Source organism: Lolium perenne, chromosome 6 (genome assembly GCF_019359855.2).
Source record: "Lolium perenne isolate Kyuss_39 chromosome 6, Kyuss_2.0, whole genome shotgun sequence".
Lineage (NCBI taxonomy): Eukaryota > Viridiplantae > Streptophyta > Magnoliopsida > Poales > Poaceae > Lolium > Lolium perenne.
The window spans coordinates 144027535-144044114 of NC_067249.2; the positions used below are offsets into that span (position 1 = coordinate 144027535).

Consider the following 16580-nt stretch of genomic DNA (forward strand, 5'->3'; position numbering starts at 1 on the left):
GGGGAATATGCGAAGGAAACAAGGAGGCGGCCGAAAGAAGACACAAAACCCATCTAGGGTTCCGTCCTCCTCGCCGGTGATACCGCCGGTCCGCTCTACCTCCGGTGGCCTTGGGGCCTTGGAGGTGTGGCGGATCACGGTCCCTCGCCGGCGGGGAGTTTCCGTTCTTAATTTAGTTTGTTTTTCAGTCTCTTTTTTGGGATGGTGAGGCGGCGGCTACATCCTGAAGTCAGAATAAGGTCCTCCCCGCCCTATCCTCGCTCCGGTGGTGCATCTAGCGCTGACGGAGGGCGCGTGGAGTTGTATGCCCGTCGGATCTCCTGGGATCCGGTCGGTTTTCGTGTTTATTGGTGTGGTTTCATGATAGTCTCTTCCGATCTGCGGTTGTCATCATTGGCGATGGTTGCTGCTCTGGTGCGCTGGTTCTTTGGGACCTTGGCACGACGACTTCCCGTATGTCTACTACAATAAGCTCTACTACGACAAGCTTTGCCTGACTTCGGCGATGGAGGGGCGAGGACAACGGCGCGCCTTCGGCTCGTGCTAGTGTTTGTAGTCGTCGCTAGGTGGTCCGAGTACCAATTTGTAATTTTCTTTACCTTTTGGGTTATTTGTACTACTGTTGATGATTATTAATAGATCGGTGGATTTCTCGCAAACTACACTAGTTTTTTTTAGCTAAACCAACACTCATATTTTTAGTACGCATGCAAAATGTTGATTTTTGGTGAAGTTAGAACTTTGAATAGTTTAATTTGACTCGGCGGCAACCGGAGACGACGCCGCGAGAAAGCCCGCGGTTTCGAGGACTCTTCTTTTCACGGCCACGCTCCCATCCATTCATTTTGGCGGGAAAATTCCGTCGAACTCGAACCCTAACCAGGCGGAGCCATGGACAAGTTCCTCGTGGCGGCGCCACCTTGTGCCGGCGAGGACCCTGAAGCGCCACCACCGCCGCCTCGGAGGTGCTACCCCTCGGACTACATCTCCCCCTCCCCCTGTTCCGCCTCCTCTCTGTTCTCACCTGCCTTCTCGTCCGTAGGTGGCACCGGTGGAGCCGCATCGCCGTTGAGCTGGACGGGCGCATCGACGCCAGGTTCCGGCACAGGGAGTTGCGCCGCCTCCTTGATTCGTACTCTGAGGTGGTAGAATTTTAGAAACATTTGATGCTTTTTTTTTTAATCTTTTCGGTTCTTGCTCGGTTGCTCTGTTCCCGACTGGAATGACTTATGACTAAGTAGGTGTCCGAGAATAGGAAATCAAATCTTCAGAACCGTAGAATGGCTAATTTATCGCATTCTCAGGGAATCCAGTGGTAAGGCAATATTAGAGTAGCTCAATGGGAAGAAACTTAAACAGTTCAGATCATCTCACTGGAAATGGGGGAATTATTGTTGAGGGCTAGGTCAGATAGATCATCTCTTTTGTGCCAAAAACTGTGCACAATCCTATTTATGTTTTGTAGTTTATGCTATTTACGGATGTATCTACAGTTCTACACACTAAAAACATGTCTAGATACAACCGTATCTAGAAAAACTTGAGCAACTTATTTTGGGACGGAGGGAGTATTAAATTTGGAACTCTATACCAGAAAAATGGAGGGATTTTAGCAGTGCCTAACTGCCTATGTTACTTATAAAGTATTTTTATTCAAGTGAAGCAATTTTATTCTATTTATATATTTGAAATAATTTTGCAAACTGTTATTTTTTTTAATCCTGAGAAGACTAGGACCTTCGAACACAAGTACTACACGCATGGCGAGCAACGGTGTCAGACATATGTAATGCTGATAAGTACGCTGATTTATATTTTGTAGTGCTGGACCATGTGTATTATGTGGCTAATCTGTTTACGCTGCTGCTCCTTTTAGGTGAATCGTATGATTAATGCTTCAAATTTTGCTGGGTGTTACCATCCAGCGAGGTAAGTATTTATCTTTTATGTTTTTGTTGGAGTATTTCAAATTTTCAATGCAAAATCACTACTTTTACTATGCCTTCTACAGTTTCATTGCACACTTTGTAGTAAGTAACGTGTCCTTATTAGACAAGCTAATAAACTTGTTTATTGTATTTGGGCAGGGAGGGAGTTTCAGCAATGGAATTTGATAAAAAGGTAGTATTGAAATGTATGAGAACACTCATTATTTCTAAGTTTAGTATCGCTACCAGAGGTGTATCAACGGAATTAATAAATATAACCAAAGTCTATTGATCCCTTGCTGATTTTTAGTCAGACTGTGATACATAAAATATTTAAGGATCTTCCTTGTGTTTTTATTGCGCAGGGAGTATATCTTGCATCAGTGACACTCTCAGGGTGTTTAACAGTACATGACTTTGAGACTCTATACTGCTCCTTGTATGGCCCATCATGTAGTAAGTTAAGCTTACCTGACTCACTTTTCTAGAAAAATGCTGAAAGCAGATGCATCTGAAAAAATATTCTCAGGATTATGTTCGATCCCTGTGTTGGTAGGGTGTGGATCATAGAATAATTGTTGGATAACACCTTAAGATCTTTGTTAGTGGATCATAAGATCTGGGTTCTGCATAGGATCAGGATTTGAATGGTCCAACAGGAATATATGGTCCTACACTGTACCAATTGCGATCTTGGGGAACTTTGCTTTAAGATATATCAGGCATTTGGAAGTTCTTGCTATTAAATATGCAGCAATAACTTCCCTAAGAATGATGGTATAGTTTTGAAACCCTGATGTTTTTGTAGAGAAATAGGGCCATGTGCATGTGATTTTGATGCCAGATTAAGGATTCCAATATTGTGGATGTACCTCTGTGTCTTCTTTGGATTAAAATGGCCGTGTTAGCCATTCTAATATCCAGTTAGAATTTATATATCCATATTAGAACCAAAAAGGTTGAAATGAAACATACTGGTATATTTGTAATTTCTAAACCAGATAACTTTGAAAACTACCTTTCAAAATATTCGACATACTCCGAGATAAGGAGAAGTGGACACCAAACGATATATTCATCATTTACTATCTCAGGTCATTGTCATAATCCTGCTGCATTTTACTGTTTCATTGATAGGTTTGCCAGATGACTCATCAAACTATGTGCTCCATATATCAAACCAATTGCCCCTGTGTGCTGTCAGATGGAATCCAGGAAATCAAGATGAGGTCGGTATCAGCATTGAATTTTACATTTTCACTTTATTTTAGGTCAGTGAATTTGGCACATTGACGAGGAATGCTAACTCCTAAGTGTAACTGGCAGTTAGGGACTAGAATTTGGTTTATTTTATGAATTGAATGAAGTGCTTTTGACTTCATATGTTTTCTATCTAACTTTATTATTGAGCTTTAAGCATGCCTGATGCAGATTGTTTGCTCATCTAGCCAAAGTGACAAAGTTTCACTATTTGATATCGGTTATGTCTCTTCTGTTCCTACTGAAGTAAGTACCATTTTTTCACTGTTCCTTACAAATGCTTCACATTTTACTCACGGATACTTTAAATATATTTTCTCCATGTTGAATTACATCTGAATTCCAAAGATCATATTCTTTCCTTCTTCAATTCCTAAATAATCATGCCATTAAAATACATATCTGGTGTTACTTTCCCTGTTTTGTTTCTGCCAAACGGCACAACATATGGCCATGGGATTTTGAGCTTATGTTGCGTAGCACAGTATGCATGTTTTCCCCCCAGTTTGCTAGGTACAGTTCAAATATCATAACCGCTAACAGCTACACCTATGTTTAGAAAGCGAAGTTACGCAATGCTAAACAAAAGGTTTCGAGATGATATTTGAAGAAAAATGTACTTCCAGATGCACCTTAGTCCATTCAACAACAACAACATCAACATCAAAGCCTTTTTCCCAAGCAAGTTGGGGTAGGCTGGCTATGAAATCCTATGGAAACAAAAACAAGGAGAGAAAAAAAAAGAACAAGTAAACTAAGATTCACACATGGATCACATATTTCCATGCAGTCCTATTAAAAGTCAAATCTCTAGGGACATTACAATCCCTCAAGTCTCTTTTTACCGCCTCCGCCCATGTCAACTTTGGTCGTCCTCTGCCCCTCCTATTTTCCATACTATTTAGAATTCCACTGGTGTTTCTGGAGGCCCCTGTTGGTTATGACCAAACCACCTTAGTCGGTGTTGGACTAGCTTTTCGTTGGTCAGTGCCACTTGTAGCCTATCACGTATTACCTAATTTCTAATCCGGCCCTTTCTTGTATAGCCACACATCATGCGCATCTCCGCCACCATTTGTTGGATGTGCTGTCTTTTAGTGGGTCAACATTCTGCTCCATATAGCATCGCTGGTCTGATTGCCATCCTATAGAACTTACCTTTTAGCTTTTGTGGGACCTTGTTGTCACATAGAATGCCAGATGCTTGTTGCCACTTCATCCATCCTGCCTTGATTCTGTGGCAAACATCCTCATCGATATCACCAGAAAGGAAAATTATTATAGTAGCTCGAGGTCCATTACTACGTCACTCCTATTATTGTTACACAACCCCTCACGACCCTTCTGATTTTTTTGTTACTGTATTTTAGGTTCTACAGAAAGGGAAGACCAAATTTCACGCTCTCTGCTCTGAATCCCGGAAGGGTTTGACTGATCTAGCTTTCACGTCAGATGATAAGTCACGGTATGTGACAGTTTTGTGCTTATTCACACCATCATGTCATTTGAGAGAACGCCTATCATAAAACATTTCTATTTTGTAATTGATGTGAAGCTTCATATAGACAACTGACTGCATAGCATGTTCTTTTGTGGAAAGTATTGTTGGACCCTATGTATTGTCTTAAAGAAAGACTTAATAAATAATAAAGTTGTGAAGCTAAAGAAATGGAGCCGTGCTAATATTTGTTATTAACTTAACCCGATGATAGACATCTTTTTCGCGAAAACGCAAAAGACTTGCGTTTCGATGCATTGATAGATAAAGAAGGTTACATGTGCATGCCCAAAAGAGGGACAAACACCCCGCGCTACAACTCAACCCAACAAAAGAGAGACCCTAGTCTAGGGGAGGAGTTGGCGGACACCCCGGGCTCCCGCGTCTGCCCATTGCCGCGCCTCGGTCCTGATGTCGTTGAACAAGGAAGGCACCGAAGGCTGTGCATTGTCGAAGATCGCAGCATTCCGATTTTTCCAGATCCACCACGCCGTGAGCATGATTATCGACGAAGTACCTTTGCGCAGCTGGCAAGGGGCGGTCCGCACCACCAGCGACCACCACTCCGCGAAGTCGCCCTCCGAAGGAGGCCCCGAGGTGGATCGGATCCACGAGGGGACCTTGTACCAGACCGTCCTGGAGAATGAGCATCTGGTGAGTAGATGTGTCATGGTCTCCTCAGACTGATCACAGAGTGGGCATCTGGGCGCATGTGGTAGGCCATGACGCGCCAGCCTCTCACCCGTCCAACACCTGTCAAGGCAGGCCAGCCAGATAAAGAATTTCACCCTCGGAGGCGCCCAGGATCTCCAGTTTAGCTCCCAAGATGCTGAGGTGATCGCCCCCTGGAAAAGGGCCTCATAGCAAGAATGTGAGGTGTACTGGCCATCCGTCGTCCATATCCAGGTCATCCTGTCTTGTTCCGCCGAAAGCTGGAACTCCCTTAGCCTGCCCCATAGCTGGCAAGGGCGCTAGGTGCTCCAGCTGTACGTACTACCCGATGATAGACATCTTACTTGTCAGGATGAGGTGAGATGTGTTTCTAGAACAGAGTACGTAGTACATTTGGTATAACTGAGAAGTTCATGGTGGATGTTGATTCACCAGGTGAAGGCAGGTTATCAGTGTTAATTACAAAGCGCGCTGACAGCATTTCTACCACCTTACCAATATTGGTATTTTAGGAGGCATAAGCTACGTATACATGCACCAGATACTGATATTCTTAATGAGACTTATATTTCTGGTAATTATGCATAAACTTTGCACTTATCAGTTCTCCATATCTAGGCTATTTGCATCTGGGCTTGATGGTGCAGTCTACATGTGGGATAGGCGGCTAAGTAAGACACACTGTATTGAGCTTACAGCACTCCCCGAATCTCAGTTTACCAGTGTCAAGCTAAATATGGATAATCGGGTATGCTGATTCTCATGTTATGTATTTGTTGTTCTATAAAAACCAGTATGTATCTCTCCTAATTGTCAGGGTAAGAACATGATGTTCTAGAACAATATTTCTTTAGCATTGTTGATGCTATATGTATCTCTCCTAATTGTCATGGTAAGAACATGATGTTCTAGAATAATAGTTCTTTAGCATTGTTGATGCTATCCTCTTATACACCAAGTCACCAATCTATATTTCAGACTGTCTTGCTTTTTAAATACCAGCGATTATGTTGTACTGTACTTAGTCTGATGATTTGTTGTTTGTATTACTTAACTGTAATATCCTGTCTAGGTGCAACTACTGTATGATCAATAAAAACATGTTCTTGTGCTCATCCGAACTTAATGTTACATAAGAGGGCAATCTAGTAATTTTTTCTATTGGTGCAGCTTACATTTTCTGTTAACTTTAATAATTCATCTGATTTACACTTTATCTTAACTTCAGCGATTGGTTTACTCTAGCCATAAACATTGCACCACTCACCTATAGGGACTTATTGTTTATCTTTTCAGACAGTGTTTGGTGCAACTAGAAATGGCACTATTCATGCTTGGGATACCCGTGGAGGGAGAGCTTCCACTGCTTTTCAAAGCCATAATGAGGTATATTCAGCAGATAAATATCTTGCTAGTTCTGCTTCTTTTCATTTGATCCAAGGTCAAGCAACTTGATTCCACATGACGATTTCAGTATTTCGAGAATAATTAAAAAAAACCTCTTTCTGAACTTTATATATGCTGTACCAACGAATTTCTACAGTTTTTCACAAGCACTGTCTGGTAGAGCTAGTCAGCTAGTTTACAAGTAGTGCAAGCTAGTTCTCTCTGACTAAATACACACTTTTTACTAAAATATTTTCAAATGATATCCCATAAGTTGCTTTTATCCTTCCATCTTTATATATTTGTAAACTGGGATAGCTGGTTTCCAGGTGGCAAGAAAATAAAAAATGGACAAATTCTCAGAGTAAGGATACATGAGCCTCATCCAGGGAAGTATGGAATCTTAGTGATAAATCATAACTGTGGGACGTAATCTGGAACTTATTAATACTTAAAATATGCTAAAGAACCCTAAATTTCTGAAACCACTTTTGTCAAGATATCATGTTAAATAGCTGAGGAAGTTGGTAATAGGTAGTGTACGGCTATGAAGTGCACTTGAGAGGGATACTCTATCTGATTTGATATTAATTTTGTATTTCATGCCATGACCCCTGACAATGCTAGTGCCTTTTATATGACAGAGAAAGTAGTAGACAAAGAATGGACGTTTATTGTGAACCTTCTTACTCAGCAATGTCATAGCTGTCTTGGCAACACTAGTAGTAGTTTTTTTGTTGCCTTGGTCCTAGGTTGATAAAACTTTTTTCCAGGTTCAACCATTATCATCAGTGAAGATATCAACGTTGTTGGGCAAAATTGCATCGCTGAAGGTATGGGAAAGATAAATACTTATATAATTGGCATTTATGCTAAGGAAAGCTCATGTATCTCTTCCCATTCTTGTGACCCATATTGATGCCTCACATACACACAGTATTAATGACATGATTCTATGTCAAAGCCGTCCACATGAACTATCAACTTGTTCCACTGGGGAACAGTGGAAGCATCCAAATTGTTAGAATTATTATACGAATATCGGCATATGGTGACTCATATTAAAAAAATTAGTCTAGTCCACTGAACCAACATATCTATTTTTTAGACACCAAACAGTATTATATGCATCCTTTTATGTTTGAAATGCATAATTACATGTTTGATTAAACGATATATAAAAATAAATGGGAGTTTCTTTTCTTGTTCTGATATAAGGCACATAAAGTAAGACTAGGAATCAGCTCCAGAGGATATCATCTGTGGTGAAGGCACTATTATGTTCACATAACTTATTTTAACATTTTTTTCACCTTGTCTACTATTTTCAGGAACAATCAAACATTGTTTCAAGTGAAATTCTATCTATAGATTTTAACCCTAGTTGCTCATACCAGTTGGCCTTCCATCTTGATGATGGCTGGTAAATATCTCAGATTTCACTGCCATTATCTAATAATAATAAGTAAGGGGTTACTTGTGCCAGATCTCAATACTCTTCCATCTGCATCCATTGTTAGGTCTGGAGTCCTCAATGTTAACACTCTCAGTGTGAGCCATCTGCACTGCCCTCCTCCTTCTTGGTTGTAAGTGTTGATCTACGGATTTCTTCAAACTTGGATCACATTAAAAAAATTCTTATTAAACATTGCAAATATGACCAAATTGTTTTGTGGTTCTCTGCTATTTCGTATATTAGGGAGGGTGTGGACTCTGTGTTGCATAAGCGGAAAGCGACCTGGCTGTCAACATCTTCAGTAAGAAAATATTTTAGGGCACCTTTGATCTTAGCACATGAAGGATTTTCTTAAAATTGTACCCTTAAGAAATCAAGTTGAGGTGAATAAATGTTCACAAATGCTATAAGATGGTCCTGCATACCATGTTTGCCATACTTTCTATTTTTATAATTCTTGACATAAATTATAGTGAATAACAGCAAGGAATTTGATGCATGTCATATGGTTAAATTGTACAGATTTATGCAGTTGGATCTTCCTCCAATAATGGAATGTATGTACTTGATTTTCATCCACATACAAGCTCTGCATGTCATGTGGACTACAAGTGAGCTGTCTTTCCTCTCTTTTCTCCTGGTTTTCTCACAACCAACTAACATGACATTCTGATCTTCTTAGTTGTTTTTGGGAACATATGTGGAGAAGTTCCACAGTTTCAGCAATTCATTGATTAACATTTTCTGTCGCATCGTTTTCTTAAAAGGTCCCTTGGAAATAAACTCTTGCTATTCTATGTTTCAGTGAGGAAACAAAAGGCTTCGAAGAAAACCAACCTGCAGAAAACAAGTTTATTCCTTTATCTGAAGGCGTGCTTTCATGTGCAGTCCATCCACTCAGTCATAACATAATTGCTGGAACTGAGGTCCGTTTGCTTATCTGATCCAAGTGACGAGCCATACTCCATACATGTATATGCCGAATGGCTTTGGTTCTTACCTTGCGTGTAGAACTGAAAATCGTCAGATTTACAAATCAAATTCGAGTCAGGTGGCAAAAAGAAATAACTAGTCACTATTGTCTGCAGTTCTCGTCATTGCTTATGGTATCACAAAAGCATGAGATCATCAGAGATCCAGAGTAGTGCCAAGGCGCATCAGGAGCTTCCTCCAAGCAGAAGCAATACCCCCGATTGCAGCATTCATATGCTGCTTATTAGCTCATGGCCGTCCTGCACGTAAGAAAGATCTGCAGCATGAGGACCTTTGATGGGGCCATACAAGCTTTGACTTTGGCTCGAAGGTCGGTCTATCTGGGAAGTTCTTCAGCCCATGAAAAGATTCACCATGCGGCCAATACCCTTCTTATACAGACGGACATCGTCATTGCTGACATCCATACAAGTGCAATGACGTTGTTGTACTTGATTTTCAAAGTGTAGACCTGTGCAAGGCATGCTTCCAGGGAATGGGTTCATTGTAATTATCATTTTTTTCTTTTGTTATTCTTGACCTGGTAGTAATCAGAAAGTGTTGTCCGTGTTTGGGGTTTATGGTATATAGTGTTCTGTACGTGAGCTGTTTGCTATCAGTAATTGGTGTCCTGTACATGAGCTGTTTGATATTGGTAATTTGTGTTCTGTGCATGAACCTTGTTTATTACAATGCTTTAAGATGGTATCGAGATTTCAGCATGCTGAGTTGCGCAGGCATCATCATCCAGCGGGGTTTCTGTTCCTGGTTCCTTGTTCTGAAGGGACACTGGACACTGCAAGCACTGTTCCCTGGTAAGGTACTTTGGCCCAAAAGAAAAACAAAGGAAATTTGAGAAGCTAGAAGACGACTTGAAATGGAGGGTGGTCGATGGAAGTAGAATCTCCAACAAATGTGAGATCACCAGACATTGTTTGATGCTTCAAACATGCCTGTTGTAGAGTGCTGCAAGATCATGTTGTTCAAGTGCATTGACAATTCCATCAAGACAGCAATATCAAGTTCTGCAGTTGACTACAACTCCCAAACAGCAAATCGCTGTTGCCCCGCAACACATTCTGAAGAACATCCATAGCATGCAGAACTGGGACAAACCACTCAATCTATAGAATTCATGTAAAGCTGTAAATCTCCAACATGACAACCATAAACTAATGCTTATATCTGCTCAGAATCTAGAATAAAGCCAATAACCTCGATCCACAAGTTACACAACTAGAAGAAATCTAAGAAGGCAGGCATGTCTAGAACCAACAAGATGTTATGTTACCCCACAATGCAGCTACAAACTATTTTTAGACCAGTCTTACTCCTATTTATTACTCTCTCCATTCCGAATTATAAGATGTTTTTGTTTTTTCTGAATTGTATGTATCTAGACACATTTCAGTCTACTTTCAGTGTGTCTGTCACTCATTTCAATTCATACGTGTCTACATTGAAATATCCAAAACATCTTGTAGTACAGAGGAATAGCTAATTTCACAAACAAGGAGGCACTGCAACAGTGGTTCATGTGCCACACACACAGCCAAATCTTAAAGCAGTAGCTAACAGCTAATCCTACATACGCCCTCAAGCAGAGAGCCAGTAACCTCCCAATAATCCCAGGCCCTCAAGCAGAGAACCATGAACCCATACCCCCAGGTCCTCAAGCAGAGAACCATGAACACAAGACCAAAGCGAAAACCGAGCACTACCGACGAGAGATGCGCAGCCTCTGGTTAGGACTGGCGGCTAGGAAAGCAGCATACAAGAGGGTACCTGCAGCTCATCTCATAGACATCAGGGTGCGCCTCTGCACAGCCGGGGTCTTGGAAGGCCGAGCAGCCTTGGGATCAACTCGCTTCAGGTTCCGGCGCACCATCTTCTCAATCTGTTCTATGGAGTTGGCCAGCTGCTGCTCCACGACACAAGCGGGAGCCGGGGGGTCACACGGTCTGGATGGAGTCTGCAAGGAGCAGCCATCAGATACCCCAAGTGTGCCCTCGGCCAAGCAGGCTGCTGACGATGTCGTTGCAACAGCTTCAGCTGAGGCAGCAGGGCCAGAGGCGATGACAGCCAGAGTCTCATCTGTTGGTGGTGCGCTTTGCTGAAAACCCTGGTCTGTTTGTGCTTCATCACCAGACTGCGAGGTGGCGTCTTCATCCCACTGGAGCTGCCGAGCCGCAGCATCTCGCAGGCGATTTTTTCTCTCAACAGCCTGCAGAACGTTCAGTTAGTATTGCACCAGATTGCCATGGAAACATAATTAGATGCATGAAATTAGTAAATTACACACAAAAATCTAGTTCTAGTCAGTATAGCAAAATATGGCAATGGAAGCATATCTAGAGGAATGAGATTATACACAAAAAAAACAAGGGAGAAACTGCATTTTCACCTATAGTGGAACAAGCACATGTTCAACACTTAAACAGTACTATGAGCAGGAATAAAAGGCATGAACAGCTAACTGCACACAATTACCTATTTCAGAGAAATGTTGCATGCCTTTTCTGTTGCATACAAAGGAAGTACTGAAGCAATATTTGTTGTAAATTCTAGATTTTTTGTTGCACACAATTAACCATTGAGATCTGAAAAATAGGGTTATGGGTAGATGACTGAACATGGGAGTAAAATTCTCCCCACAAACACACCGCCGACAGAGAGAACACACCGCCGACAGAGAGCATCAAGGTTCTTCTAAAATTGCATAATCAGTAAAAATAATATCCATTATAAGCAATGCATGACAGAACAAACTGGAGTATCGAAATATAAATAAAATGGTTAGATACTTATATGACTGATCATGGATTAAAATTCGACACGGAAAAATCTCGCTGCAAGAGAACACACTTGCAAAGTAACTGCCCAAAAACTAAACTATTGGTGTGCAAAGTTCGATACGTGCTCAGGTTACATTCATCTCAGCAATGTCCAACTAACAATCCAACATAAGCTAGACAAGAATGCTGCTAGTAAGGTTATCTGTACAGACAACAAGGCACAGGTAAAATTCACATAGATCATGTAATGCAAAACTGTCATGGTTCATGAAGGAGCAAACCCAAATGAGGAAATGGTTATCACCTTGATCACTGATGTGATGTCGCGGAGTGGAGTCCTCGGGTACCACTCGGGCAGAGCACTCCTCCTCTTCGGCGCAGTCCACGCTGCCCATGCTGGTGGCACGTTCTCCTTGTTGCTAGACGGCAATGGAACTCGTCGAGCCAGCGGCTTGACGCCGCCCTTCTCCACCACAGCTCCGGGAGAGACCAGCCTCCTGATAAAGAATCCACCACTAGAGCGATCTGCTACAGTCGTCGTGCTGGCAATCCTCACTTCGGCCATCTTGGCTGCGAGAAAGTTATGGCAGGTCAGCATAACCCAAGAAATTCATCGAAGATGGAGATGTAGTCCTAGAAATCATATTTTTCTTTTACCTTGCAGTTGTTCTGCTCTCTCCTGTTCTTCTTTCTTGTGACGAGTCCTGCAGCAAAATCCTAGTACACTCCTGGAGATTTGAAGATACCTGCAAAAACGCGGATGAGAACCCAAGAAAAACACCCGTAACATCAAGAAATGGACCCGAAACACAAAGACGCGTCTATTCCCCGATCCATTCTACTCTGAATCCAACCGAAATCCTTTAACTCCCAAAGATTCGCAACCAAAAGGGCCCGAGAAACGGATCCGGAAAAAGCAAGAATGCCATCTGGGGCGGGCGGGAGGCAACCAAGATTTCAAACTGCTCACCTCAGATTCCTGCCGCTCCGAATCCGCAAGACAATTCTCACCCTTCCGCAGATCTGCGAGGACGGAGACAACATAAACGCATCAAGAAATTGCTCGGGAAACGACAAGAACACAACCCCCCACCCCAAGAAACTGCAAAATTTCTCACGATTTGCTCGGTTGTTCCTCGATTCCTGCCGATTCGAACCTCGCGATGGCCAACTTCCCTAAGGTACAGCCGTAACCGAGCCCTGATTGATTCCTAGGGTTTGGGCTTGAAGGTGGCTCTGGTTTTCGGGAGTATTGAAGGTGGCTACTGGCTATCTATCTAACGGGAGAGAGTGGGGATGAGGAGCGCGATCTGATCGTGTTTTGAAATGCCGTGCCCAAAACGGGCAGAGTTGTTCCGGTGTATGGACCTAGTGTATGGTTCATAAAATTCGACCGTTCATTGTTCTGGTCTTTTTTTTTTTTTTTTGAATTGATTAGGAAATATGCCATGCATTGCTACGGGTTAATATTTAATTGTAGTAGTTATCGCGTAGAATATTTCACACCAAAAAATCTATCGACCGACATAACACTACCTTTACTTCACCCTTTCGTCGTTGTCCACAATCAGTGGCGTACTCTAGCAACTTGGTGAGTACCATGTTGTTGTCGTATACGGACACCGGTCACCCCATAGCCTAGACGCCACCATGAAGAAGGATACATGTTGGTGATGGGTGAGGCATCGACACCGCTTGATAAAAAACAGGATTTTTGACTGCCACATGTGAAATGTATTTAAACTATAGGGTTTGTTTAATTGATTTTTCTATCGAGTACATAAAGAAAAGCGCTTACCAATTCTTGTTTCGGACAACAAACATGAAGATAGATCAATTTGCTCAGTGGTGACATCAGCAATGATGTAATCGCATACTGCACAATTCTTATCTCCATATAGGGGGAGTTTGGTTTACTAGGCTTATTGAAAGATCGAGATGTCGCCTAGAGGGGGGGGGGTGAATAGGCAATTACAAACTCTCGCGGATTTGTCTTGTAAGAATGCGGAATTAAACTATCGTTTAGTTTACAAGCACAAACCCTAAATATGCTAAGCTCAACTAAGTGTAACAATAGCAACTAGAGCTAAGCAAGATAGGCACAAGATATATGTAACACAAGTGATAGCAAGATATATGTACTTCAAGCACGATGGCTATCACAAGGAAAGAGAGCTCGGGTATAGAAATAACCGAGGCACGCGGAGACGAGGATGTATTCCCGTGTTCCCTTGCTTTGCAACAAGGTACGTCACGTTTGGAGGAGTGGAGGTCCCACGAAGGATTCCCCGCGCCACGAAGGCTCACCCTATTCTCCGAACCACACCCACGAAGGATAATGGCCCTTTCCTTATGGTTAACTTTTCCTCCGCTCCGGAGATGGCAAGCTCCACAACCACTTCACAAGCTCCACGAAGGAGAAGCCCGAGCCTCTTCACAATCTTCTTGAAGAGATCACCGGAGCACCAATCACCAAGCCAACTAGGAGGTCACCCTCCAAGAGTAACAAGCTCACGGTCTCTCACTCGAACAAATCGTGGTGGAGAGCTCAACACTATGCAATGATGCAAAGCAAGAACACCGGAGGTGTTCAAGTCCTTCACACTCAAATCCCACCAAAGCCACGAATGCTAGGATGAGATTGGAGAGGAAGAACAAGGGGGAAAGTCAACCAAAGACTCCAAGATCTAGATCCCAAGAGTTTCCCTCACTTAGAGAAGAAATCGATCGGTGGAAGTGTAGATCTAGATCTCCTCTCTCAAATCCTCAAATATGAGCAAGAATGATTGGAGGAATCAAGGGGGAGAGCAAGTTCTTCAAATAGTAGCAATGGAGGAGAGAGAATGGGAAGAACTAGTTGCTCAAGGTGGAAGAAGGGTCTATTTATAGCTAGGAGCAAATAAAACTGTTGGGGGGGGAAAAAGACAAGAAAACGGGCAAAAAAACAGCTAGAAAAACGTCCCAGGCCGGCGGCCCAGCCGGCTGACCGGATGCTGGGCTGAGGAGGCCGGCCAGCCATCCGGCCCAGCCGGGCCACCGACCGGATGAGGAGCAGGCCGCGCTGGGGCGGCAGGGAGCAAGGGGGCGCGCGGGGGCACGTAGGTGGGCCGCGTGGGCGGTGTGGCGATCCGGCCAGGAGCCCGGTCCGGCCGGGATGGCAGCCGGGCGGGCCGGTTGGTAACCGGCGCTGGGCCGGATGGGGTGGCCAAGCCCACTGGTTGCCACCCGGATGGCACCGGTTCCCAGGCCGGTTTTCGACCGGGTGGGCCGGCGCCTGGCCCGGTCCGGCCGGCTGGCTCCTTCCCCTTTTTTTCTTTCTTTTTCTTCTTTTCTCCTTTTTCCTTTTCTTTAATAACTAATGCTCCCGAACTCCGATTGACATGAAACCAATTTTGTTGGAAAGATAACGACGAATAGAACCCCAACAAAAACTGGAAATATGGAGACTCCTCACAGAACATTTTTAGATGATTTTAGAGAGGGAGTCTCCCACCGTCAAGAAACGGTGAAGACGTCCAAACTCGAAAACGCAATAGAGGATGCATGCGGATTCCGTTTTCGATGAACTTGGGCTTGTTGTAAAGCTAGCAACAAGCTCAAGAACCTCACACAGAGAAACACCAAGAAGCAATAGGGATATGCAAAGTATGCAAAGGAATGAGCTCCCTAAGACGATGTGATCAAGTTACCCAACCGAAAGCCCCTCTTAATAGTGCGGCTATCTATCCTATAATCCGGTCTCCCATCAACCACCTCGAGACCGGTAAAAGGAAAACCTATCAAGGTCATACCTTTGCCTTGCGCATCCCATCACTTGATCATTGTCGCTTCGTGTATACTCACAAATGCTCCCCCATACACAATGATGGGAAAACTTCATTGATGCACATCTTCACATGTCCACTATCACCAAATGGACGGCAAGCTTCAAGCATGTGATCCACTCAAGATTCTCATCTTGAACTTGCCCAACTCAACCTTGTATCTTCTCATACTCACTTGAGATAGAGCATGGCTAATATTGAGTTCCACATAAGAACTCCATCTTCATTTCTTCTTCTTGATCATATCACAAATATATCTTCATACTGATGATCTTGATGCCAAATCACAAGGTATATCTTTATCTTCATGGCATCCATACTTGAATCCAACACATGGAGAGCAAGTAGTACCTATGGAATATTCCTTCATATAAACTCAATGAAAACATTAGTCCATAGGGGTTGTCATTAATTACCAAAACCACACATAGGGGCAATGTACCCTTACAATCTCCCCCATTTTGGTAATTGATGACAACCACAATAAGAGGGTTTATATAATGAATATTAGTGACAAGTACGCAACTTATCCGAGAATAAGTTGTATACAAGAGGTTGTATTTGATAAGGTCAAGTAACACAAAGCTACTAGCCCATATCAAAACTGGCTCTACTCACACAACTACAACAAATGCAATGGATGTGAGTAGAACCAATATATATAGAGAAAGCTCCCCCACAATGTATGCACGTGTGATGAACATGAATTTATTGCATACATTGTCAAGATTAACCTTTGGGATAGTTTCCACTATATATATACAACCATGCAAGACATATAAATATGGA

The 16580-nt window shown here is 42.8% G+C and overlaps 2 protein-coding genes across 4 annotated transcripts; one reads left to right on the forward strand and one right to left on the reverse strand.

Annotated features, from left to right (window-relative positions):
- The first annotated feature begins 815 nt into the window (after window positions 1–815).
- LOC127307356 (uncharacterized) lies at window positions 816–9846 on the forward strand. Of its 3 annotated transcripts, none has more exons than XM_051338092.2 (18): window positions 816–965; window positions 1043–1142; window positions 1730–1786; window positions 1877–1929; window positions 2088–2121; window positions 2294–2384; window positions 3066–3157; window positions 3360–3434; window positions 4559–4653; window positions 5977–6106; window positions 6655–6744; window positions 7518–7577; window positions 8076–8167; window positions 8265–8330; window positions 8444–8501; window positions 8723–8811; window positions 9006–9126; window positions 9289–9846. In XM_051338092.2, exons 1-18 carry the CDS (start codon window positions 892–894, stop codon window positions 9343–9345), a joined length of 1434 nt encoding a protein of 477 aa, XP_051194052.1. In that variant the 5' UTR covers window positions 816–891; the 3' UTR covers window positions 9346–9846. The 3 variants fall into 3 exon arrangements, with proteins under 3 accessions (XP_051194052.1, XP_051194053.1, XP_051194054.1); XM_051338093.2 differs by having other exon boundaries at window positions 9006–9070; XM_051338094.1 differs by lacking the exons at window positions 816–965; window positions 1043–1142 and having other exon boundaries at window positions 1724–1799.
- On the reverse strand, window positions 4850–13305 carry LOC127307357 (uncharacterized). Its single transcript, XM_051338095.2, has 5 exons — window positions 13086–13305; window positions 12938–12990; window positions 12625–12713; window positions 12272–12537; window positions 4850–11396 (listed from the first exon to the last, which is right to left on the reverse strand). Exons 4-5 carry the CDS (start codon window positions 12530–12532, stop codon window positions 10965–10967), a joined length of 693 nt encoding a protein of 230 aa, XP_051194055.1. The 5' UTR covers window positions 12533–12537; window positions 12625–12713; window positions 12938–12990; window positions 13086–13305; the 3' UTR covers window positions 4850–10964.
- Window positions 13306–16580: the final 3275 nt, after the last annotated feature.

Excerpts from the sequence above, each read along its gene's own strand:
- LOC127307357 (XM_051338095.2), bottom strand. The coding sequence starts at position 12,532 with ATGGCCGAAGTGAGGATTGCCAGCACGACGACTGTAGCAGATCGCTCT. Across the intron at positions 11,397-12,271 it reads ACATCACATCAGTGATCAAG|GCTGTTGAGAGAAAAAATCG; the intron begins GTGATAACCATT and ends AACGTTCTGCAG.
- LOC127307356 (XM_051338092.2), top strand. The coding sequence starts at position 892 with ATGGACAAGTTCCTCGTGGCGGCGCCACCTTGTGCCGGCGAGGACCCT. Across the intron at positions 2,122-2,293 it reads CAATGGAATTTGATAAAAAG|GGAGTATATCTTGCATCAGT; the intron begins GTAGTATTGAAA and ends TTTATTGCGCAG. Across the intron at positions 2,385-3,065 it reads CTTGTATGGCCCATCATGTA|GTTTGCCAGATGACTCATCA; the intron begins GTAAGTTAAGCT and ends TTTCATTGATAG.